The 26,769-nt window shown below is 44.2% G+C and overlaps 1 protein-coding gene across 8 annotated transcripts in view; it reads left to right on the forward strand.

The window, feature by feature from the left end:
• sptan1 (spectrin alpha, non-erythrocytic 1) overlaps window positions 1-22,880 on the forward strand; it is a 100,649-nt gene extending 77,769 nt beyond the window's left edge. For 6 of the 8 annotated variants that reach the window (XM_049738605.2, XM_049738607.2, XM_049738609.2 and 3 more), the window contains 17 exons: window positions 3,760-3,968; window positions 5,809-5,929; window positions 7,164-7,285; window positions 7,357-7,489; window positions 7,567-7,665; window positions 7,744-7,903; window positions 14,831-14,907; window positions 14,985-15,194; window positions 15,317-15,613; window positions 16,721-16,833; window positions 17,573-17,590; window positions 19,580-19,634; window positions 20,851-21,047; window positions 21,666-21,719; window positions 21,800-21,946; window positions 22,303-22,450; window positions 22,536-22,880. In XM_049738605.2, coding sequence (XP_049594562.1) covers window positions 3,760-3,968; window positions 5,809-5,929; window positions 7,164-7,285; window positions 7,357-7,489; window positions 7,567-7,665; window positions 7,744-7,903; window positions 14,831-14,907; window positions 14,985-15,194; window positions 15,317-15,613; window positions 16,721-16,833; window positions 17,573-17,590; window positions 19,580-19,634; window positions 20,851-21,047; window positions 21,666-21,719; window positions 21,800-21,946; window positions 22,303-22,450; window positions 22,536-22,661 — 2,286 coding nt within the window. In that variant the 3' untranslated portion in view covers window positions 22,662-22,880. The remainder of the gene's footprint in view (window positions 1-3,759; window positions 3,969-5,808; window positions 5,930-7,163; window positions 7,286-7,356; window positions 7,490-7,566; window positions 7,666-7,743; window positions 7,904-14,830; window positions 14,908-14,984; window positions 15,195-15,316; window positions 15,614-16,720; window positions 16,834-17,572; window positions 17,591-19,579; window positions 19,635-20,850; window positions 21,048-21,665; window positions 21,720-21,799; window positions 21,947-22,302; window positions 22,451-22,535) is intronic. The other 2 variants (XM_049738608.2, XM_049738610.2) reach the window with 1 other exon arrangement.
• Window positions 22,881-26,769: the final 3,889 nt, after the last annotated feature.

The following is a 26,769-nucleotide window of genomic DNA, read 5'->3' on the forward strand; positions in this document are numbered from 1 at the left end:
AGTTGACGGGAATACTTGATGGGATCCTGCGTCATTATAGTCAATGATGAGTATTCTTGCATACAAAGTTTTTAAAGTGACCTATAACATGTAGAACTTTAAAGAAAAAAGGGAGAGGGTAATTAGCTACCGTATTTTCTGCACCATAAGGCGCACTTAAAAGCCTATAATTTTCTCTAAAAATTAAGGTGCGCCTTTTAATAAGGTGCACCTTTTGTGTGGACCAAATTCCAAATCTGTAAAGTTGTTTTGTGTGGCTTCTGCCACACAGAAACGTAATATACTGGCGTAATATGTAGACCCGATGAACCAATCAGAGAACATTACGTTTTACATACGTAATATTTGGCAACATATATTATTAGGAGCAAGCACCATACCATCAGTGAGACCGGTTAGAAACGAGTAACTGGACTTGTCTACTACCTCAGTAGAAAGTGTGTCACTGTTTGCTGTAGCACTATTCAAATTGTGACGCTCTAGTCCAGGGGTGTCCAAACTACGGTGGCCCGCGGTCCAGTTTTTGTTGGCCCGCAGCAAATTCTGAAATCATAATTGAATATGGCCCGCACAAGAAGCTTGAGCTCAACTCTGTTGCACTTCTCAGTTTCAACACTAGATGGAGCCCGCCAAACAAACGAAATCAAGCAAAGAAAAACTTTTACCGCTAGTCACCAGAAATGGCTGCACCAAAGAAATGCAAAATAGCAATTGAGTGTAGAAGATTTCAAACACGGTGGGAAAATGAGTAGTTCTTCAAAGAAATTAACGGAAAGTGTGTATGTTTGATTTGTAATGAAGATGTTGCTGTGATGAAAGAGTATAATGTCCGTCGGCACTATGAGACCAAACATCAGGGCTACACATCGTACACCGGTGCTGAACGAGCACAGAAAGTTAAGCAAATGGCAGCTAGCCTGCAAGCTCAACAGCAGTTTTTTTTTCGTGCCAACAAAACACAGGAAAACTCCACAAGAGCAAGTTATGAAGTCGCTAAACTTATTGCCCAGCACGGCAAACCGTTTTCAGACGGTGTTTTCATAAAGCAGTGCCTCATCAAAGTGACAGAAGTAATGTGCCCAGAAAAAGTGCCGGATTTCAACAATGTGAGCTTATCCAGAAACACAGTGGTGCGGAGAATTGAGAACTTGTCAGCTAACGTGAAACTCCAGCTGAAAGACAAGGCTTGTGCTTTTGATTTTTACTCAATAGCATGCGATGAGACTGTTAATTTTTTTGCGGGGAGTAGATGATAATTTTTGCTGTACGGAGGAGCTGCTTGATATGATGAGCCTAAAAGGCACAACGACGGGAAAATATATTTTTGAAGCTGTGTCAGAGGCAGTTGAAAAGATGGGGCTTAAATGGGACAAGCTCTGTGGAGTAACAATGGACGGAGCTCCGGCCATGACTGGCGAGCGCAAAGGAATGGCATCGTTAGTGTGCGCCAAGGTAAAAGAGAGCGGAGGAGAGGCTGTTAGGATGCACTGTATAATCCACCAAGAAGCACTGTGTGCCAAGACTGTCCAGTTGGGCGATGTGATGAACACTGTCGTAAAAACTGTCAACGTAATTCGAGCGAGAGGACTGTACCACAGAGAATTTCAGGCTTTCCTATCTGATGTGGATGCTGAATACGGGGATGTACTCTACCACTCTGATGTGCGCTGGCTCAGCCGCGGCTCTCTGCTGCAGCGTTTTTTTTTCGCTGAGATCAGAAATCGACCAGTTTTTAAAAGAGAAGGGCCGACCTCTTCATGAGTTAAGTGACCCTCTGTGGCTGGCAGACCTGGCATTTTTTGTTGATCTTACACATCATCTGAATACACTGAACAAGAACCTACAAGGCAAAGAACAGCTGGTGCCACACCTGCTTGCGCACATGAAAGCCTTCTGCGTAAAGCTCCGCCTGTTTGAGACACAACTACGAGGCTTTAATGCTGCACACTTCCCTGCGCTGTCTGAAATCAAGTCTGCTTTTCCAAACGCCGACCTTTCTGCTAAAAAGGAGAAATATGTGTCTGTGATTTCCTCTCTCATGACGGAATTCAACTAGCGTTTCCAAGATTTTTCTGCCATTGAAAAACAAATCAAGCTGTTCTCGACCCCCTTCTTGGTGGATGCAGAAGAAGTGGAAGAGAGTCTGCAGTTAGAGCTGATTGATATTCAATGTGATGATTCTCTGAAGAGTCAGCATCAGCTTCTCCTCCTCCCCGAATTCTATCAGAGTTTGGATAATGCCAAGTTTCCTCTGATGAGACGCCATGCAAAAAGAATGATGAGCCTGTTCGGCTCGACATACATATGTGAACAAACATTTTCTCTGTTCAATCAGAACAAAAGCAGACTGAGAACCAGAATAACTGATAGCCATCTCTGTGAAGTCCTTCGTGTTTCAACCACCAAACTTTCTCCTGACATGTCAGCCATCCTTCAATCCAAAGGACAGCATCACTGCTCCCACTGAGTGCAATGTTCTTCACAATACACAGTATTCATGTGTCAGTATGTCACCTCTAGTGTGTGGCCCTTTGTTTATTTTTCTGTATTTGGCCCTCACTAAAAAAAGTTTGGACACCCCTGCTCTAGTCTATACAAAGAGCTATGTTGCGCCAATACCAGAATTTCAGTACATGATACAAATACCTGTGATTTTCCACGATTCTCGACACTAATTGGTAAAAAACAACAAAACAACGGAATGCTCTTATGTTTAGAATCACTAATCCATCTGCTATAGCCAAGAAGCCTCGTGCACGCACCCTCAACATGTGCCCAAACGTAATTTTGCATATTTGAGCCTTTGTCTACGCACTTTCTGTGTGTTTGACATTAAATATGTTTGGTAACCGTATCGCCCCAGCTGACTCAAGCCGAAATGATGGCATGTAGGCATATTCGGGTTAACTTATTTATAACGTAACGTGGCACAACAGTGATAGTAAACGGACGAATCTATAATTGCTCTGGTTGCATCAGCCTTGAATGCAAAATATTTCCACACATGACTCTTTGAGCAACCTGGCTTCTCAACAAGCCGGCGTATTGGATTTCCACTCCCACTTGCTGAAGCCATTGTTATGAAAGATCGAAGGTTTTCTTGTTATTCAGTACACTGCCCCCTTCAGTTCCAGCAAGAATCGACAGAGCTCGCAGAGTGAAAAGTTAAATGTTCGGTTCTGACTGTACCACAAAAAGCAGGTATCGACGTATTTTTTGCGTGTTGGTATCAAATTGTTGCCGGAAGTATCGGTTCTTTTGCGAGTCTAGCCTAGCGCTAGTTAACTTTAACAGACTCCAAACCCATCCTAACAGGTGGCCTCGCCACCTGTGACCCAGCCTGCTCTAAAGTAGACTGTCATGATTAGCTCAAACAGTAATCTATGATCCAATTATGTTTAACCAATTATTGCGCACTTTCTATAAATCATCTAAACTTCATTTCAATTCTCAAATATCACTTGTGTTTTTCCCTATAGGATATATTTAATTGATTTTTTTATCCAAACAATTAATGATTTATAAAGGATAATCATGATAATTAACAAGGCTGCCCAAACCTTTGCACGCCACTGTAAATAAAAATGTTTTATCCCAGTTTTTAGACTCCAGGACATGTACAGTGAAAGTGAAAAGTTGTAGTTTTGGTTTGTAGTTGAATTTTGATAGACCATTCTAGTAAATCAATATAAAATGTTCAGGTTTTTCAGTATTTTTAATTCAAGGTCTTGTACATGCCTAATGTCGATCTCTTCTCAGGATCGTCTGAAGGATCTGAATGGGCAGGCTGACAGTCTGATGGTCAGCAATGCATTTGATACCTCTCAAGTGAAGGACAAGCGTGGTGCAGTCAATAGTCGTTTCATCAAAATACAGAACATGGCGGCCAGCCGCCATGGAAAACTCAACGAGTCTCACCGCCTGCATCAGTTCTTCAGGGACCTGGATGATGAGGAGTCTTGGATCAAGTAAGAGTGCCCACTTTTCACTTCAGTTGAGTTTTTTTTTGTACAAAACACAGGTAGATCACTTGAATATTATTTAACCCCATTTACATTTTATGTTTATATAAGGACTTATTTTCAGGAATGAGAATCTTCCGCGGATCCGCGGATTTCCGTGTTTTTTTCCGTCGGAGTATCATTTTCGTGAATTGTGTAGATCTGTTGAGAAAATTGTTTATATATGGGGGTGGGGGGGGGGCTGGCAGCAGTATTGCGACAACAGCCGCCTTATTTTGGGCAGCATTTTGGCGCTACTTTCATCACATAATTTGCCTACTCATTTGCCTAATTAGCAAAGGTTTTAGCCAGCATGGCGAAAGTTTTAGAGAAAAAAGACTAGGATCGTGCCAGGGAAATAGACAAGTCGAACGGGATCAGGAACTGCTTCAGATGGGCATGGCTCGAGAGCAGTGTCATCTTCCAACTCGGAACACAATGATGCTCTTAAAGCAATGCGACAGTGAGCGCCCGGCGCGCTGCGGTTGCGCGATCGGACTAAATTAAGCTCCGTGCGCACTGAGGTCCACTTAAATTTTGGAAAGTACATCAGGACTTTAAAAATATTTTCTAAATTTCAGCGACAGCTCTGTCACAATAATGCGATCAGCGCGGTGCAGTAGCGCGGTCGGCGACGCGCTGCGTTTGCGCGTACGGTGGTGCGCTGCAGTTGCGCGATCGGACAAAATTAAGCTCCCTGCGCACTTAGGTCCACTTGAATTTTGGAAAGTACATCAGGAGTTTAAAAATATTTTCTAAATTTCAGCGACGGCTCTGTCACAATAATGCAACCAGCGCGGTGCAGTTGCGCGGTCGGCGACGCGCTACGGTTGCGCGTTCGGCAGTGCGCTGCAGTTGCGCGATCGGACAAAAATGCGCAAATGAAAAAATGCTTAAAGTCTTGGAACGGATTCGACCGATTCGCTTCTCGAACCGCCTTCTGGAACGGATTGCGGTCGAAAACCGAGGCTTGACTTATTATATTTACCTTGGTAGCCCACCAAGCAGGAATATTTTTTTTAACAAAACTGTTGAAATTGAGTGAATTGAAATTGATGAAATTAATGGTTTTGGGGTTGCTGTACTGCCAAAATCCAGGAGTTTCCAGGGAGCTTTTCCCCAATGTGGGCCTGTAGGCCCTGTGGCCCCCAATAGGGGCCTGTGGCCCCTGCAGCCCCCAATGGGGGCCTGTGGCCCCTGGCCCACTGCTGCCCCCATTGGGGGGGGCCTGCGGCTCCTGGCCCCCTGCGGCAAGTGGGGGGGGGCATAGCCCCCCCCCCAATGGGAGGCCAAAGCATGCGGCCCCCAGACCCCGGCTACTTTTCAGTGTTTTTTGTCATTTGCCGTTCGCATCCCTGTATTTTAAAAAGGGCATCAAGTCAGGCTGCTACGCAAACGCACACCAATTCAAAGTTACTCTGATAATATGCTTACCTTTTCCATGATATGCGTTTGTGATGTCACTTGGAATTACTTGCAGTACCTATCAACCCATGTATAGCAGGAAACAACATTCTATGGGGTGACTAAAATAAGGAGGGGATATCAAATAATACCCATTAAACTCCGCAAACATGCCATGTCAGAAAAGCACTGTTATGTAACATTTCTCTGGGTATTGAGTAATTGTTGGTTTACAGTAAATAACTTTTTGTTATTTCTATACTTATAGAGGTCTATTTTTTTTTTTTTTAATAAGTTGAAATGTGAACGGTTTTAATCAAGTCAAATTGCTGTTTTAGGTTGTTTTTGTATTTGAAGATAACTTTGCATTGGCTCAGTGTATTGATATCCAAACCTTACATAGAGAGAAGAAATTGCTTGTAAGTTCAGAAGACTATGGCCGAGACTTGACTGGAGTACAAAATCTGAGGAAGAAACATAAGAGGCTTGAGGCTGAACTGGGAGCCCATGAGCCAGCCATTAAGGTAAGCAATATATGATGTATAACGTTTAAGTAAAAATAGAATTCAGTGATTTGAAAATCCTTTTCAACCTATATTTGTTCGAATATACTACAATGACCAGACTTAATGGGATGATTAATTGTGCAAAAAGTTAATATATTTTCTGTAGTGAATTTGATCACTTTATTTTTCATGTAAAATTAACACCTTTAAATATAAATTTTGCCACTCGCAGTAGACTGAAAATGATATCTGATGTGATGAGGGCTCAGGTTACAATCACGGCTCACCCAACGTTCACACGCTGAAAATAATGACGTTATCCATCCACTTCATTAAAGATAAAATATGAACTTTTTACTGCTGAAAGTTAAAAAAATCAGTCATAAGTATTGTTGAGGAGGCTATTTCGCTGAATTGTTAGGATGTATACAGTGTACAGGATGGCCTATTGGTCAGAATACAGGATGCAGTGGATTGATGGATTGGTATCTTTACTCAAGGTTTAGATGGTAATTCCAGATTTACAGGTGCACAGATTGATGATCGATAATAAATAACACATAATAGATAGCACATAATGGATATCAGAAATCCGATAACAGATGTCCTAGAACAGAGTTTTTTGGTCATGAACTCCGCCGAACTTGCCTAACTTAACGTGTCTAGCGAACTTGAAAACAACCACTTGTGAACCCGCTTTCTTCCTGATTTAACTGCACATGCACAGCGCCATAACACACGTAACACAGTCACATGACTTGAGGCTTGGCAATAGAAGGCATTCTACAAAAAATTTAACACTCACCACAGCGCAATAATATAATTTCTTAGAGCCTTTTATACAAGTATCCCATGATATTCAAACTGTAAATAGAGCCAGCTGTAGCTAGCACATCTGTCATTAACCTACAGTTAAGCCTAACTACCCTACTGTATGCAGAGGGAATCTTAAATCTCAAATGATGCATCACTACTATCTACTGGCAGTTATGAGGCATTATGACTTTTGGAGCACTTGAAATATATAGGAGAATGCCGTAAGACCATTCTCTACCTCTTCAAATAATTCAAAAAGAGAACAAATTCGGAAGCTTGTTCTTGATTTTCATGAACAATTTTAATAATTCTTGGCATTTGGAGTTAACATCCAGTATTATTTTATTCATATTTAGTTAATGCAAGTTGTTCAGCTAGTTACCAATGTCATTTGGAAATATCTCACCCATTCTTAACCAAATCTACATTCTCCCAGTCTGTGCTGGATACTGGAAAGAAGCTGTCTGATGACAACACCATTGGTCAGGAGGAGATACAGCAGAGACTGTCTCAGTTTGTAGATCACTGGAAAGAACTGAAAGACCTATCTGGAGCAAGGTAAAAGTAAAAACATGTTCAATTGCACACATGCAAGTACACAATGTACACAAACATGTTCTACATCCTAGGGGTCAGAGGCTGGAGGAATCGTTAGATTACCAACAATTTGTGGCAAACGTGGAAGAAGAAGAAGCATGGATTAACGAGAAATTAAATTTGGTTGGGGGTGAAGACTATGGAGACACGCTGGCTGCTGTGCAGGTGTTTTTCTAATTCACATTGTCAAAATGTATAAGTGAATGATATTTTTTTGAAGTGTCATGATGTGTCATTATTAGGGCTTGCTTAAAAAACATGAAGCATTTGAAACAGACTTCACTGTGCACAAAGACAGAGTCAGCGATGTTTGTGCTAATGGAGAAGATCTCATTAAGAAGGTAGTATTTGTTAAATGTCTAGTAAAGCAAGCTGCATTTTAAAACTGCTTTTAATTTGGATGCTCTTGTTTTCAACAGAACAACCATCACGTGGACAGTATCACTTTCAAGATGTCAGCTCTCCAAGGCAAAGTATCAGAGCTTGATAGGGCAGCTGCTCAGAGGAAGGCAAAGCTGGATGAGAACTCTGCCTTTCTGCAGTTCAACTGGAAGGCCGATGTGGTGGAGTCTTGGATTGGTAGGGAAAAAATACTTGATTATCACCTGGGTCATTGTTTTAATATATATTTTTAGTATTTTTCCTGCAGAAATATAACGGGTGTTTCAAACATGGAGGCTAGCCCATAGCAATAGTGGGCAATTTATTTCTACAGGGGGCCGCCATATGAAAAATCTGAAATATGTTAGATAGCGCTTGGTTCCTTGACCACTACCCCCCTCCCCACTCCCCACATTATGTTTTAAGATTACAGTATTTTCTGCACTACAAGGCACACTGGATTATTAGGCGCACCGTCATTGAATTTTATATTTTAGAAAATATTTCATATATAGGGCGCACCGGATTAAAAGGCGCATAGAATAGAAGCTACTGCATCAAATCGGGGTTGATGAGGGTTGTGTTCCGCATCAATTAGATGGAGCTCTGCTAAAGGAAATGTCAACCCAGTCAATGAGGTAAAAAAAGTCCAACTCCCATTCCGTATAAAAGTGATACGGTTTGGCTTCTTACTTGGTCCAGCTACCCCACTCATTTTTGATGGTCATAAACTTTCTTTAGTTTAAAAGAAAAAAGCAAGTGCGTGTGTTGATGCGTAATGCGTTGATTAGCTTGTTAGCTTTGGTGCCGGGCTTGTGTATGCATAGCCAATCTTGCTACGGTGAGGGGGTGTGGTTCACTGTGATTGCCTCTCAATAGGCTTACCTGTATGTCAATCAAGCAATGGAATGTATTCTGGCCTACAGAAATTTTTTTTTTTTTTTTTTAAATGTCATGCGTTCGACCAGTCGTGGCTTACTTAGGTGACGCCCCCTGACCACGGCTTCCGTAATGCTGAAAGCGATGCGACCTTGTAATTTACTAGTTGTACTGAAATGTGTATGAAACATTTTGGCAGAGCACTGAGTACAACCAGTATGGATCATCAAATTCATCAATTGATCCATTAATAAGGCAGTCTGCATTATAAGGCGCACTGTGGTTTTTTGAGTAAATTTTAAGTTTTTAAGTGTGCCTTATAGTGTGGAAAAATACGGCAATCATATTTGCAGTGTGTGAAAGTGGTCAAACTACTCCAAAATAAATACCGTATTTTCGTTATGTATGTGCAGTTAAACTTGCTGCGGTGAGGGGGTGCGGTTCACTGTGATTGCCTTGCGACAGGCTTACCTGTATGTCAATCAAGCAATGGGATGAAAGTGATACGGTTTGGCTTCTTACTTGGTCCAGCAACCTAAACTAACTTTCTTTAGTTTAAAAGAAAAAAGCGAGTGCGTGTGTTGATGCGTTGATTAGCTTGTTAGCTTTAGTGCTGTGCTTGTGTATGCGCAGCCAAACCTGCTGGGGGAGGTTCACTGTGATTGCCTCCCGACAGGCTAACCTGTATGTCAATCAAGCAATGGGATAAAAGTGATGAGGCGCTTCAGGTTAAAAGGCGCAGACTCATCTGCCTGAGCTTTTCTGTATTTATTCTACACACAGAGCGCACCGCATTATTGGCGCATGCATACCATAACTTACGGTAAACAGGGAAGAAAAAGTCACGTAAGAAAGACAGTGAGTTCGGTCGGATGACTTCAGTTGTACTTTATTTTACTATTTAACCATGTACTGTCCTGTACTCACATGATTGTTAATCCATATTCATGCGCGAACCTACCAAAGTGCTCATCTTCTGTATCCGAATCAAACAGTTGGGCTAGTTCCCTCTTGTCATCGGAGTCAAACTCGTCACGTTGCTCTTCGGCAGTAATCCCGGCTTTCCAGAAATCTTGAATTGTGCCTTGTAAGCATGTCTCTGTCGATGCCATTTGAGAGAGTTTATTTATCAAAGGCGGCAGGGGGACACATTACATATTACTCTGATCGTTTTCTTGCCCTGATCTACGTAAATGTAATGTCCTCTGATTGGTTCAAAGTAAAATATCCTCCATCGCTTCAACAAAACAATGTAAGAGACAAATATCGGCAAAGAGAAACAGTCGCTATTGTTTTGAGTGAGCAAAGTGACAATACAGTCACCGCAGGAGAGATATTGCGCCCACATATTACTCGGGCGGCAGCCACACGACAACATTTATAGATATTGGAATTCGGTCCACACAAATGGTGCACCTTATAAAAAGGCGCGCCTCTGGTTTTTGAGGAAATTAAAGGCTTTTTAGTGCGCCTTATGGTGTGGAAAATACAGTAATCTATATTTTATATATATGTTGGTATTTATTATTATTATTATTATAATAAATATTACCATGAGTGTGAGTGCGATTGGTTGTCTGTCTCTGTGTGCCCTGCGATTGGCTGGCAACCAGTTCAGGGTGTCCCCCGCCTACTGCCCGATGACGGCTGGGATAGGCTCCAGCACGCCCGCGACCCCCGTGGGGACTAAGCGGTTCAGAAAATGGATGGATGGATAAATATTACCGTATTTTTCGAACTAAAAGTCGCTCCGGAATATAGGTCTCATTAGCCATAAAATGCACAATAACGTGAAAAAAAACACAAGTCGCTCCGGAGTATAAGTCGCATTTTGGGGGACATTTATTCGACAAAATCCAACACCAACAGACATGAACGAGCAACAACAGGCTAAACGATAGGTAAGCTAATGTGACATAAACACAAACGAAGAGCTGAGAACGGGCCTGACGTAACATTCAGAATTATTACATAAATAACGTGTTTATAAAACCATCTGTGTCACTCCAATTCATTAAATCCATCGATCGTCCTTTATGTCAACAATGGGTGCGAGACGCTTGCACTTCAAAATATTCCACAGGCCCATATAACGATATATAAATTATATATCAAATAACTATTATATAAGCAATAATATTATCAAACCATCTGTGTCACTCCAAATCATTAAATCCATCGATCAAATTCCTCGTCCTTTGTCAACAACGCCGCGCGTGCGCCCTGACGTCAGCCACGTCGTTATTCCACAGATCTAGTATATAACTATATTGTAGCGTTAACAATGTACAAGGAAAGACGTGGGTTTGGTAAACGGCTCTTTATTTAACAAAACAAGAGTTCAACAAGCCAACAACTAATGAACTGTAACAATAAAAACATATACAAGTTGCTAAACGAAATAAAATACATCAAATAACTATAACATAAATAGTTCACCGCAACACGGCCCCAAGCGCCGGCGTTGACTTCCAGGCGTGTGGCGCCGTGGACTTCCATCCCCGGGGGTGGCACTTCCAGCCACGGAGGTGGAAGAGAGCTCCATAGAATAGGACCGGGCGTGCGTGAAAACCATGTCCGAGCCCCATACACCGTCCCCGGACAGCCACCCGGCCGAGCACCGGCCCCCGACTTCCATCCACGGAGGGGAAAGAGATCTCCGTAGAGTAGGACCGGACGTGCGTAAAAGCCATGTCCGAGCCCCATCCACCGTCCCTGGACAGCCACCAGGCTGAGCGCCAGCCCCCGACTTCCATCCACGGAGGTGAAAGAGAGCTCCGTAGAGTAGGACCGGGCGTGCGTAAAAGCCATAATAGTTTTTCAAACCTTCTGTGTCACTCCAAATCATTAAATCCTTCAAACTCTTCGTCCTCCGTGTCATTTACAAACAAAGCCGCTAATGATGCCGGTAGTACGTGGGGCCCTTCGTCATCCCGTGATCGAATCCTTGTCCTTTATGTAAACAACCGCCACGCCGCGCTGCTGACGTCACTTGAAATTCAAATTACAGTAATCCCTTGCTACATCGCGGTTCCACTTTTTTTTTTTTGAAATTTTTTTTAAAAATTCACATTTAAGTCGCTCCTCAGTATAAGTCGCCCCCCCACCCAAACTATGAAAAAAAACGCGACATAGTCCGAAAATTACGGCATTATCATAATTATTCTTATCATCCTTTTTATTAGTATTATTGTATCCTTTTACAAACCGGATTCGGTTGAAGTTGGGAAATTGTGTAAAATGTAAAGAAAAACAAAATACAATCATTTGAAAATCTTTTCAACCTATATTCAATTGAATACACTACAAAGACAACATATTTAATGCTCAAACTCATAAACTTTATTTTATTTTTCAAATAATAATTAACTTAGAATTTCATGGCTGCAACACGTGCAGTAGAAGTTGGGAAAGGGCATGTTTACCTCTTCGTTACATCACCTTTTTTGCCACCTTTCCCAAGGAAGGGATTTTTAATAACACCCAAACGTTTTGGAAGAGGGGAGACTAATTCTCTTCACTTCTCATGTGGAATTCTTTGACATTCTTGCTTGATGAACCGCTTCAGTTGTTCAACAGTCCGGGGTCTTCCCTTTCGTATTTTACGCATCATAATGCGCCACACATTTTCAATGGGAGACAGGTCTGGACTGCAAGCGGGCCAGGGAAGAGCCTGGACTCTTTTACTTCGAAGCCACACTGTTGTAACACGTGCAGAATGTGACTTGGCATTTTCTTGCTGAAATAAGCAGCGGCGTCCATGAAAAAGATGTCGCTTGGATGTCGCTTGGATGGCAGCATATGTTGCTCCGATATCTGTATGTACTTTTCAGCATTTATGTTGCCTTCACAGAAATGTAAGTCACCCATCCCATGGGAACTAATGCACCCCCATACCATTACAGATGCTGGCTTTTGAACTTTACGTTGATAACAGTCCGGATGGTCCGCTTCCTCTTTGGATGTCTAGTGTTTCCAAAAACAATTTGAAAAGTGGACTCATCAGACCACAAAACATTTTTCCGTTGTGCATCAGTCCATTTTACATGAGCTCGGGCCCAGGGAACCCGGCGGTGTTTCTGGATGTTGTTTATAAACGGCTTTTGCTTTGCATGGTAGAGTTTTAACCTGCACTTACTGATGTAGTGACAAACTGTATTTACTGACTGTGGTTTTCTGAAGTTTTCCTGAGCCCATTTGGTGATATCCTTTACACACTCATGTCGGTTTGTAGGGCAGTGCTGTCTGAGGGATCGAAGGTCACGGTCATTCAGTCTTGGTTTACGGCCGTGGCGCTTATGAGCAGTGATTTCCATTCAAGATGGCGGCGCGTGCACACGCAGCGGCCACTCTCTGTCCCGTTCGGTGTTTTGTGAGTGTTTACTGAGTGTTTGTCCGGCGGTTTTGTGTATGTTCGTCTCGTGTGATACGTCGTGCTACTAGCGCGGCGGGGATGTTCTGCTCAACATCGGCGGAAGTGGGTTTTATGACGTTCTGGACTTTGGTGCGGAGAGATTAAGGGCGCTCGGACTGCTTCGTCATGGAGCGACGCCGGACTGGCCTGCTCTTCCTCCCCCGGTTGGACTGCGTCGTGAGCTCGGACTGCTCCGTCCTGGAGCATTGTTGGGATGCGTCGGCAGCGGGTCTGCGAGGCAGCGGAAGAGGGGCCAGCGCGGAGACGTCGGGCCAGGCTTGCGGCCAACCCAGCTCGCCCAGCCGTGCCTTCCATTCTCCTGACGTACGTTCGTTCGCGGGACGACAAGATGGGTTGCGTTCGCCTGATAGGATCCACGAACCGGACAGTGCGTGCCTGCTGTGTGCTCATGTTCACAGTGGCCTGGTTGACAGTCATCTTTCCGGACTCTGCTAGGCATCGGGAGCGGCTAGCGAGCTATCACTCTTATTGTTCATCTTCTTGTTTTAATTTTCCTGTGTTGTTTACTTGTATGTTCTGAACTCTGTCTTGTCACCCTGGGATAGTGAGAAACATAATTTCGATCTCTTTGTGTGTCTTGACATGCGGAAGAATTGACAATAAAGGAGACTTTGACTTTGATTTCACCAGATTCTCTGAACCTTTTGTTGATATTATGGACCGTAGATGTTAAAATCCCTAAATTCCTTGCAATTTTGCTTTGAGAAATGTTGTTTTTAAACTGTTCAACTATTTTCTCACGCAGTTCTGGACAAAGTGGTGAACCTTGCCCCATCCTTGCTTGTGAATGACTGAGCATGTTTGGGGAGGCTCCTTTTATACACCCAATCATGGTACCCACCTGTTCCCAATTAGCCTGATCACATGTGGGATGTTCCAAATGGGTTTTTGATGAGCATTTCTCAGCTTTCTCAGTATTTTTTGCCACCTTTCCCAACTTCTACTGGATGTGTTGCAGCCATGAAATTCTAAGTTAATTATTATTTGGCAAAAAACAATCAAGTTTATCAGATTGAACATTAAATATGTTCTCTTTGTAGTGTATTCAATTGAATATGGGTTGAGAAGGATTTTCAAAGTCAAAGTCAGCTTTATTGTCAATTTCTCCACATGCCAAAGACACACAAAGAAACCGAAATTTCGTTCCCCCCTATCCCACGGTGACAAGACATGGCTCACAACAGACAAACAAGTAAACAAGTATAACAAAAGTGTGCTGAATAAATAATGAATAAATAACACAACAATAAATAAATAAATAAGAGGAGCAGAAAAAAAAGGAGCAAGTGCGCGTACAGCAGACATTCCCGAAAATAGCGCAACAGTGCCGCACGCTACGCAGAAGGGGGTAGCGAGTTCAGGGCCCTAACAGCCTGGAGAAAGAAGCTGTTGGCGAGTCTGGTGGTGCGGGAGCGCAGGCTCCTGTACCTCTTCCCAGAGGGCAGAAGGTCAAACAAAGAGTGAGCCGGGTGACTCACATCTCTGGCAATCGAGGTTGCCTTGCGGGTGAGATGGGAGGTGTAAATGTCTTTCAGGGAGGGGAGCGAAGCACCAATAATCTTACCAGCCGTTGTATTTTGTTTTAATTTACATTTTACACAATTTCCCAACTTCAACCGAATCAGGTTTGTATATGGTCTGTACATAGTGCCCATGGAACATGTCAGCCGATGAAATAGAGTGAAGTAGATTTTTATTTTTCGTTTTCCTACTACCAACATGTTCCGGTTAAAACTGTGGCCACTTTTATGACGTTGATGTACACCTTGGCTTGTGAACTTCAAGCATGTGATATTTGTTTATTTATTCAGGAGAGAAAGAGAACAGCCTTAAAACTGATGATTATGGCAGAGACCTGTCGTCTGTACAGACTCTACTCACCAAACAGGTACTTGTACCTTTTATGTATCATGTACATCTGCACTGTTTCCTTCTCTGTCTGATTTGTTTTGTGTTGATCTTTAGGAGACATTTGATGCTGGACTTCAAGCATTCCAGCAGGAGGGCATTACCAATATCACAGCTCTCAAAGACCAGTTGTTGGCTGCCAAGCATGTCCAAGCAAAAGCCATTGAAGTCCGTCATGCTGCTTTAATGAAGCGTTGGAACCAATTGCTGTCCAACTCGGAGGCTCGCAAGATGAAGCTTCTGGAGTCTCAAGAGCATTTTCGAAAGGTAAAGAGATTAACCGCCAGAGGTTGTGTGTTGTTGTTGGATTGTTTTTGTGGAAGATTTTGTTGTTTGTCTGTTAGATGTGTTGAGTGGTCATAGCTCTTTTTTTGTTTGTTCCCACCCAGGTTGAGGACTTGTTTCTTACATTTGCCAAAAAGGCATCAGCGTTTAACAGTTGGTTTGAGAATGCAGAGGAGGATCTGACAGACCCAGTGAGGTGCAATTCTCTGGAAGAGATTCGTGCACTGCGTGAAGCCCATGAGGCCTTCCGCTCCTCACTGACCTCAGCCCAGACAGATTTCAACCAGCTCGCTGAACTGGACCTGCAGATCAAGAATTACCAGGTGGTGTCCAACCCCTACACCTGGTTTACAATGGAGGCTTTAGAAGAAACTTGGAGAAACCTGCAGAAGATAATCAAGGTATTATAAATGTAAATTTAGATTGATATTGCACATTTCTATACTCACAGCACAGACCGTGCATGCACTATCTATACAAATTTCACACTCTGGTGGTGGTGGTAAACTGCATAAGTAGCCACAGCTGCCTTGGGGCAGGCTGCTGGCAGAATTTAAATGTACCGTAATTTCCGGACTATAAGCCGCACCGGACTATAAGCCGCACCAGCTAAAATTCAGGGATATTTTAGTTTTTTTCTTACATAAGCCGCACCGGACTATAAGCCGCACGTGCACATGAGTTTTTTACAAAGAAAGACAGTACACAGAAAGCCGTAAAAATCCATAAATACGCCTCGCCGCCATTTAAGGCTCAGGGTTCAAAGTAACTTTCTGAATAAAATGCATTAAAAGTTCACATTCATTACTTGTTTTTGGTGAGCAAAATGTCAGAAGAATTGAATTTAAATGCTGATTGATTGGGTTTTAATACAATGCAGATGGTCCAAACAGCGCCACTGCTTTGTGTAATCTCTAAGAGAAAGGGTTTAGAGCCCTTTGACGCAGGTCACCTAGCGTGCATTCCTACTAAAGCTCATAATAGTCACAAGCAACACAGACAAAATAAGCAGCAGCCATAGTAGTTTCAAAATAGTATTTTTGTTGTTTTTTTTCTTCAAGATACCGCACAACAGTGGTCCACAGCCTTTTTACGAGTGTATAAAAGTGATCAAGTCATCACAAAAATCACAAAAAAAATCTTATATAAGCCGCACCTGACTATAAGCCGCAGGGTTCAAAATTTTGGAAAAAAGTCGCGGCTTATAGTCCGGAAATTACGGTAATTCCTTGGCACAAAGATGGCACCAAAGCTGTTTTTATTGAGCACTAAAACGGCTCGTATATGGTTTGTTGTGAATTTAACGATGGATCTTCCCACCGTCAACAAATATTCAGATTTAAAAAAAATTGAGATCAAACTTGGGTTTTCTGCATGTTATTCAGTTTACATTTAATAATTAGTGAATTATTTGTCAAATTTGTCAAACTTAAGAGGCTTTTTAGCCTTGTTTTTTTCAAACCCGATATAAAAACACTCATGTTAGCTTTCTGTTACCATGAAATCAGGAGCGAGAACTGGAACTGCAGAAAGAGCAGCGAAGACAGGAGGAGAACGACAAGTTGCGTCAAGAATTTGCGCAGCATGCAAATGCTTTCCACCAATGGCTGCAGGAGACCAGGTAAAATAATAATTTTTGAGCAATTAATTTTTTCTTAAAATGGCTTAACATTGTGACTTGTGTTCTTTCTTTTAATCTGAATGGAACACGTTATTAGCAAAATGACAAGATTTGTCAAAAATGACTTTCTGTCAAAAATGTTCGGTTGGAATGACTATTTCAACCCGAGTACGACGCACCAAGAGTTTTGAGAATTGAATGATGGGGTCCAGACAAATTGTAGCTTTTTTGTTGGGGGACAAGGGTGTGTTTTTTAAGGAACATTTTTATGTATATATGTAGAAAATCTCATCCAAAGTACCAGAGTCAAATGGTATCACTTGGTTATTTCTCAAGATTTTCCTCAAACCTTTAACGTCTTCTCCTTCTCAAAAATAACCACTAATTGCTTGGCCATGGTGGACAAGATGTCATTGTTCTTGTCAATGGGATGTGGTGGTGGAAGCCGCCATGTGGTTTGACTGGCCCTGCCGGAGAGAGAATGACAGTTAAAAAAAAAAAAGCACAACATTTTCCTGAAATGACCGATGGCCATCACGCCCCCGTTTGCATGTACAGCTCCATAAAAGAAAATAAGGCTGACAAATAATGTGCTAAAATATGCAACTTCATTATCAATGCCCATTTACTGCACTTACTATTTGATATTTTGTTCATTTATCATCTCCCACTTTCTCTATCTCCCTGCTACAACTTGATGGCATCCTCACTGTTTGCTTGGGATTACAATGCATATCAGAACATATCTTCTGGATGGGTAAATATCAAAATTATTTTTTTTTTTTTAAATGAAATTGTCATATGGTTGTGGGAAAAAAGTCTCAAGCCTTTTATATACACTGCTCAAAAAAATTAAAGGAACAGTTTTTTTTTTATCAGGGTATGGCATGAATTCAATTAGACTTTTCTGATAAGGTTTTGGTCAGGTACGTGGCAGAGAGGGTTGTTAATCAGTTTCAGCTGCATTGGTGTTGATGTGGTGTTGATGGAATTAACAACAGGTGCACTAGAGGGGCAACAACGAGATGGTCCCCAAAACAGGACTGATTTTGCAGGTGGAGGCCATTTCAAGTTCCTCCCTCTTGATCTTTTTTGATTGTGTTTCCACAAGTGTTGGCTTTAGCTAGAGTCATTATCACGACTGGGAGCATGAGGCGATTTCTTAATCCTCCTGAAGTTGCGCAGATTGTCCAACTCCTCCAGGATGGCACATCCATGCATGCTGTTGCAAGAAGATTTGATGTGTCTCCCAGTACAATCTCCAGAGCATGGAGGAGATTCCAGGAGACAGGTGGACAGGGCCGTAGACGGTACTCATTCCATCAGCAGGACCGATATCTGCTGCTTTGTGCGAGGAGGAAACAGGTTGAGCACTGCCCGAGCCCGACAGAATGACCTCCAGCAGCCTACTGGTGTGAATGTCTCTGCCCAAACAGTCAGAAACAGACTTCACGAGGGTGGCCTCAGGGCACGACGTCCTGTAGTGTTTCCTGTGCTCATTGCTCAGCACCGTGGAGCTCAATTGGCATTTGTCATAGAACATCAGAATTGGCAAGTCAGCCACTGGCGCCCTGTGCTTTTCACAGATGAGAGCAGGTTTACCCTAAGCACCTGTGATAGACGTGAAAGAGTCTGGAGAAGCCAAGGAGAGCGCTATGCTGCCTGCAACATCATTCACCATGACCGGTTTGGTGGTGGGTCAGTGATGGTCTGGGGAGGCATTTCCATGGAGGGACGAACAGACCTCTACAGGCTAGAGAACGGCAGTCTGACTGCCATTAGCTATCAGGATGAAATCCTTGCACCCATGGTCAGACCCTACGCTGGTGCGGTAGGTCCTGGGTTCTTCCTGATCCACAATGCCCGGCCTATTGTGGCAAGAGTATGCAGACGGTATCTGGAGTATGAAGGAATTAACACAATTGAATGGCCCTCACGATCACCTGATCTAAACCCGATAGAACACCTCTGGGACATAGAACACCTCTGGGACACCATACGCCGCCAGGTTGTTCTTCAGACTTTACAGGAGCTTACTGATGCCCTTAGACAGATCTGGGAGGACATCTCACAAGACACCATCCGTCGTCTCATTAGGAGCATGCCGCGACGTTGTCAAGCATGCATACAAGCTCGTTGGGCCCACACAAGATATTGAAAATAATTTTGAGTTGCAGAAATTGAATTTAGGCAAAAAGGACGAGCCTGCCATATCATTTATTAACTTTGATTTTTGCGGTGTCTGTATACTGAGCCCTCTGCAGGCTGAACACTTTTATTTCCATCAAAAGATGTGTCATCCTTTTGTTCCTGAGACATTAAACTGTCCATATCAGTATAGATACCCCCCCCCCCCCCCAAAAAAAAAAATCTGATGTGTTTTCAAAGTGTTCCTTTAATTTTTTTGAGCAGTGTATATTTGAAACATGAAATGTGGCAAAAGTTCAAAGGGGAGTTATAGTTTTCTGAGGCATGGTATTGTTTATCTATGAAGAAATTTTTTTTTTGCTTCATTTGATAAACATAGCATGTCAGATTATCAGGTATTGTTTTATCTTTTTCTAAGAGATATCTATAAAGAAATACAACTTGTCATGTCAGATTACCTTAATTGACTCTTGATTTGTGTTTAAATTCAATTAGGCCCCTGGATTGTATGTTGATGTCTGAAAAGGGGGTTGTTAAAAAATGTGAAATTACTTCACCTTCTTTTCCTTACTTTTGTGAATGCATTTTTTTGTGTTAGGTCATGTATGGTGGAAGAGTCAGGTACTCTTGAATCTCAGCTGGAGGCCACTAAGGTAAACATTATATTCAATTAATCATGTCAAATTCCTATTGCTTGGAAGACTCATTATGCATTATTAGTACAAAACAAATCAAATGTATAAGAAATGCATCAAAGTGTGTATATAAATCAATCAATCAAAAGTGTCATTCACAGTCAGAGTTGTCGTAAACCCACCCCTCTGATATGTTGGACGTGTGCTCAGGATCATTTTGTAAAGGATGACGTTTGAAGTCAAAAGTGCTTCCGGAACAAGTTTTTATCCAGGATGACTCTGTATATTACTGCATTCATCTTTCAGTCATGCCTGACGAAGTTGCTGCTACCACTACACTGAAGGGGCGGCAGTATCGTCAGGTTCTATTGAGTGGTCTCTGAGTAGCTTGTATTTCCTCTGCCTTGGCTCCATAATCATCATTAAGCATTCATTGCATTTGAAGAGATTATACAACATAATTTATTGCAAATTATTTTATGGACGCCCAGCAGCTCCTCCTCCACGTACTCCACAAACAGTCACTATTATGAGCTGCTTTTTGGGGCATAGATACAAACAACAGTCAGGACTCATCCCCCCACCCAAAGGCAGTGGGTGGGTTCTTTCATCCACCAGACTGAACCCTGGCAGCGTACAGTCACATGGCTGGGGGGGCAGATAATTAGATCCACACCTGTTCAGGTTCGTTCTCCCCAGAGAGACAGCTCTAAAGTGGAAGATCATTCAATCTCTCAAGAAAGCTGGTTTGAGCCCAAGCCATGTTAAAAGGCGAACGTGACTATGTGGAGGTCAGAACCGTTCTAGAAGGCCTCTTGACTGCCTCATGCCTTGAGTCATGATGGGGCCACTTTCATCCACTCATACAGCACATGATCTGCTTGGCCCTGACTTCAGGTGTGGAGCCCATGGGAAAGGACAAGGGAGATGACCTGCAATCGAGTGAGGGAAAACGAGTTCCTATATTAGCCTGAAGGTTGAGCTGTAATTTGTCTGGACTCTCGAATGGGACTCCTTTGTCCTGAGTGATGCTTCCCAGATATTAAGTCTGACAACTTGGCTTCTAGGATTGAGACACCCATACCGCTTCACCATGTTAATTTTGTGGGTCAATTTCCATTCTGTGTAAATGCTAAATAAGGCACCAGAACATACACATTCGTGTCAAATGTGTGCTTAATCAAAAACCTCTACTTTGTGCGTGCGTGCGTGCGCGCGTGTATCGTTTATGTAGCGTAAACACCAAGAAATTCGAGCCATGCGGAGCCAGCTAAAGAAGATTGAAGACTTGGGTGCAGCTATGGAGGAAGCCTTGATCTTGGACAACAAGTACACAGAGCACAGCACAGTGGGTCTGGCTCAGCAATGGGATCAGCTGGACCAGCTGGGAATGAGGATGCAGCATAACCTGGAGCAACAGATACAAGCAAGGTACAATACAACACGATATTTAACAATGCAGGGGTTCCTTGGTTTATGACATCCTCAGGTTACGCTGTTTTGTGTTTACTACAAACGTCTCATTTATTATTTTTTATAGTATTTATATTTTTTCGTATTTCATCATATATTTAAAGCCTTTTTTCAGCCTGAGCAGATTTGCATCGTAAGCATCGTAAAGGTGTCCTAAGATTCGTAATGCGCAAGGGAACTAGATTTAAAGCCTTTTTCGACCTAAGCGGTTTTGTATCGTAAACATCGTAAAGACGTCCTAAGATGTGTAACGCGTGTGGGAACTAGTTGGTGCGCGCAGCGGAATAATACACCGCGAGAGAGGCTGTTGACAGAGGAAGACAGCGTTACTCACATAGATTACGCCATTTTAGACGGTTGCGTCCTCTCTCTCTTGCAACGCCCCTTCCAGTGTGCAAGCCAACCACAGGAATTGTTTTTTCTATTTTTATTACTGTACTGTTTCATTTCATTACTGTTTCGACTTACACCGAAATTTGGTTTACATAGCCCGCGTAGGAACAGATCGACGTTGAAAACCGAGGACCCCCTGTATTTTAATTTTCTGGCTACTAGCTTACCCCTCTATACTTCCAGGAACACTACTGGGGTGACCGAGGAGGCACTAAAGGAGTTCAGCATGATGTTCAAGTATGTAGGTTTGACTTGAGCTGAAGTTATCTGGATTCCCCAGCTAACCACGCATTCTTTTATCTACACTTGTCTTTAAGACACTTTGACAAGGAGAAATCTGGACGTCTAAACCACCAGGAGTTCAAGTCATGCCTGCGTTCACTAGGTTATGACCTACCCATGGTTGAAGAGGGTGAACCTGATCCTGAATTTGAGGCAATACTCGACACTGTAGATCCAAACAGGTCTGCCACTTGTTAGAGATTTTATGCTGTGTGTTTACATGCATCTTGAGCAGCCCTCTCTCTGAACATGACATTTCTCAAGTGTTTTTGCCTTTGAATTGTTGATCCAATTACAGCACTGTTTCGAAGACGGCATTGTAGTCTTGTAGACCCAATCACACTTTGCTAAATTGTGTGGTATTGCACATTACACCTCATTGTGTTGAGCTCGAAGGGTTGCAAAAAAATTGTATCAATATTTGCTCAGAATACTATTCATACTAATGCGATTATTTTGATGTTTGGCTATTTTAATATATTGCAATTCTAAGAATTAACATTATTAATCATTAATTGTGAGGGATTTATGATTGCAGGGATGGTAATGTGTCATTACAAGAGTATATGGCCTTCATGATAAGCCGTGAGACAGAAAATGTTAAATCCAGTGAAGAGATTGAGAGCGCCTTCCGAGCTCTAAGTACCGAGAACAAACCCTACGTTACTAAAGAAGAGCTCTACCAGGTCAGATGTTTTCATCACTCTTTTGACAGCCTTGTGTGTGTAAACTGCCTCAAAGCTTTAATATACTTTTATTCCATCTTTTCAGAACCTGACCAAGGAGCAGGCAGACTATTGTCTCTCGCATATGAAGCCCTACCTTGATAATAAGGGCCGTGAGCTGCCATCATCATTTGACTTTGTTGAATTCACCCGCTCTCTCTTTGTCAACTAATCCTTTGCTCAGTAACCAACTATATATCACAACTCAACAAAAATATTGATGAAACTGCATGGCTGACATTAGGAATGATCATTATCTACTGTGTGTGTGCATCTCTCTCTATCCTCAATGGCTCCTAATACTAGTCTGTCTCCATTTCAGTTTAATTATTGTAAGTGTAACAGCTTCACGACAGAGTGCTTTCAATAAATGTTGGTTTACAGCTGGAAATCTTTGTGTAAAGAATTCAATTATCAGAAAAGGTTTAATGTTGCATTTCAACAGACACTTTACAATGCTAAATCCATGAATGTGTTCTAGCGGTTGGTCACTAACCAGAGCTTGTCACCAAATGAAGATGGCAAAGCAGCGTGATCTGTAAATTAGGATGCACTGAATTTCAAAATTAAAAACCAGGTCACTACAGTTGATATGAAATTCCATCCATCCATCCATCTTCTTCCGCTCATCCGGGGTCGGGTCGCGGGGGCAGCAGCTTTAAGAGGGAATCCCGGACTTCCCTCTCCACAGCCGCTTCATCCAGTTTATCCCGGGGGATCCCAAGACGTTCCCAGGCCAGCTGAAAGACCGTCTCTCCAGCTCGTCCTGGGTCGTCAACGGGGTCTCCTACCGGTGGGACATGCCCGGAACACCTCCCCAGGGAGGAGTCCAGGAGGCATCCTGATGAGATGCCCGAGCCACCTCATCTGGCTCCTCTCACCGTGGAGGAGCAGCGACTCTACTCCGAGTCTCTCCCGGATGACCGAGCTTCTCACCCTACCTCTAAGGGAGAGCCCAGACATCCTGCGGAGGAAACTCACTTTGGCCGCTTGTATCCGGGATCTCGTTCTTTCGGTCACGACCCATAGCTCGTGACCATAGGTGAGGGTAGGAGCGTAAATCGACCGATAAATTGAGAGCTTTGCCTTTAGGCTCAGCTCTCTCTTTACTACGACAGCCGGTACTGAGTCCGCATTACTGCTGACGCTGCACTGATCCGCCTGTCGATCTCGCGCTCCGTCATCCCCTCACTCGTGAACAAGACCCCAAGATACTTGAATTCCTCCACTTGGGGCAGGATCTCATCCCTGATCAGGAGAGGGCATTCCACACTTTTCCGACCATGGACTCGGATTTGGAGATGCTGACCCTCATCCCAACCGCTTCACACTCGGCTGCGAACCGCTCCAGTGAGGGCTGGAGATCACGGCTTGAAGAAGCCAACAGCACCACGTCATCTGCAAAAACCTGAGACGTGATGCTGAGGTCCCCAAACCGGACACCCTCAACGCCTCGACTGCGACTAGAATTTCTGTCCATAAAAATGAACAGAATCGGTGACAAAGGGCAGCCTTGGCGGAGTCCAACCCTCACTGGGAACAAATCCGACTTACTGCCGGAAATGCGGACCAAACTCTGCCATTGGTTATACAGGGACCGAACCGCCCTTATCAGTTTGCTCGGCGTCCCGTACTCCCGAAGCACCCTCCACAGAACCTCCCGAGGGACATGGTCAAACGCCTTCTCCACGTCCATAAAACACGTGGACTGGTTGAGCGGACTCCCATGACCCCTCTAGGATCCTGCCGAGGGTGTAGAGCTGGTCCACTTTTCCACGGCCAGGACGAAAGCCACACTGCTCCTCCTGTATCCGAGGTTCGACCTCCCAACGGACCCTCCTCTCCAGCACCCCTGAATAGACCTTACCAGGGAGGCTGAGGAGTGTGATTCCCCTGTAATTAGAGCACACCCTCCGGTCCCCCTTCTTAAAGAGGGGAACCACCACCCCAGTCTGCCAATCGAGAGGCACCGTCCCCGATGTCCACGCAATGTTGTAGAGGCGTGTCAGCCATGACAACCCCACAACATCCAGAGCCTTTAAGAACCCCCGGGCCTTTTCACAGAGGAGTTTTTTAACTACCTCAGTGACTTCAACCCCAGACATTGGAGAGGCCGCCTCAGAGTCTCCAGGCCCTACTTCCACAATGGAAGGCGTGTCAGTGGAATTGAGGAAGTCTTCGAAGTGTTCTCCCCACTGACTCACGATGTCCCGAGTCGAGGTCAGCAGCACGCCATCTCCACTGTACACAGTGTTGACGGTGCACTGCTTCCCCCTCCTGAGACGCCGAATGGTGGACCAGAATTTCCTCTAAGCTGTCCGGAAGTCAGTCTCCAAGGCCTCGCCAAACTCCTCCCACGCCCGAGTTTTTGCCTCAGCAACCGCCGAAGCCGCGTTCCGCTTGGCCATCCGGTACCGCTCAGCGGCCTCCGGAGTCCCGCAGGCCAAAACTCCTTCTTCAGCTTGACGGCATCCCTTACCGCCGGTGTCCACCAGCGGGTTCGGGGATTGCCGCCACGACAGGCAGCAATGACCTTATGGCCACAGCTCTGGCCGGCTCCCTCAACAATGGCGGCGCGGAACATGGTCCACTCGGACTGAATGTCCCCCGCCTCCCCCGGGACGTGGGAAAAGCTCTGCCGGAGGTGGGAGTTGAAGCTCTTCCTGACAGGGGATTCTGCCAGACGTTCCCAGCAGACCCTCACAGAGCGTTTGGGTCTGCCAGGTCGGACCGGCATCTTCCCCCACCATCGGAGCCAACCCACCACCAGGTGGTGATCAGTTAACAGCTCCGCCCCTCTCTTCACCCGAGTGTCCAAAACATGCGGCCGCAAATCTGATGACGATGGAGTCCCCAGAAGGAGCGCTCTCCAGCACTTCCTCCAGGGACCCCAAGAAGGGTGGGTACTCTAAGCTGCCGTTTGGTGCATAAAACCAAACAACAGTCAGGACCCGTCCCCCCCACCCGAAGGCAGAGGGAGGCTACCCTCTCGTTCACCGGGGTGAACCCCAATGTGCAGGCGCCCAGCCGGGGGGCAATAAGTATACCCACACCTGCTCGACGCCTCTCACCGTGGGCAACTCCAGAGTGGAAGAGAGTCCAGCCCCTCTTGAGAGGGCTTGTACCGGAACCCAAACTGTGTGTGGAGGCAAGTCCGACTATATCTAGTCGGAACTTTTATGCCTTGCACACCAGCTCGGGCTCCTTTCCAGCCAGAGAGGTGACATTCCATGTCCCAAGAGCCAGCTTCTGCAGCCGGGGATCGGACCGCCAAGGTCCCTGTCTTTGGCCGCCGCCCAGCTCACAATGCACCCGACCCCTTTGGCCCCTCCCACAGGTGGTGAGCCCATGGAAAAGGGGACCCACGTTGCCTTTTCGGGCTGTGCCCGGCCGGGCCCCATGGGCGAAGGCCTGGCCACCACACACTCACCTTCGAGGCCCACCTCCAGGCCTGGCTCCAGAGGGGGGGCCCGGTGACCCGCGTCCGGGCGAGGGAAATCTGAGTCCATATGTCTTTTTCGTCATAAAGGGCTTTTTGAGCTGTGCTTTGTCTGGCTCCTCACCTAGGACCCTTTTGCCATGGGTGACCCTACCAGGGGCATGAAGCCCCAGACAACATGGCCCCTAGGATCATTGGGACACGCAAACCCCTCCACCACGGTAAGGTGACAACTCGCGAATATGAAATTCCAATATATATTAATTTCTCACCACGAATTATAACAAATTGCTAATCAATCTGATGACTGCTCTGCTGGTTGTGTATTTCAACTGTGAAAAAAATGATTTTGTGATTTTTACTTACCATCCTGTTTAAATATTTTCCTAATTTACGGCACACTTTATAAGAACTGGTGCGTAAGGCCCCAGTGTACCTTTTTTAGTTTTTAACTGCTATTTTTGTTTTATTTTAATTAAAGCTGTCAAACGATTAAAATATTTAATTGCGATGCAGACATTTTTTATTGAATTGGTTTCAATTAATAAAAAGTCACACAGCCCCTCAAAAGTCCAATCTAAGAATTCAAAATATGCATGCGGGATGCATCCGCTAGTCGCGGTATACATCCCGCCTTCCAACATCGAAGGAGACAGGATCGCGGCGCTTGGTGAACTGTACCAGGCTGTCAGTGAACAGCAAACAGCGCACCCTGACGGTTTCACCATCTTCGCTGGAGACTTCAATCATGCCAACCTGAAGTCTGTTTTCCCGAGGCTTCACCAGCATGTTCCCTTTCCGACACGTGGAGACAGCTTCCTGGACCTAGTCTACTCGGCGC

Source organism: Syngnathus scovelli, chromosome 13, assembly GCF_024217435.2.
Source record: "Syngnathus scovelli strain Florida chromosome 13, RoL_Ssco_1.2, whole genome shotgun sequence".
Classification (NCBI taxonomy): Eukaryota; Metazoa; Chordata; class Actinopteri; order Syngnathiformes; family Syngnathidae; genus Syngnathus; species Syngnathus scovelli.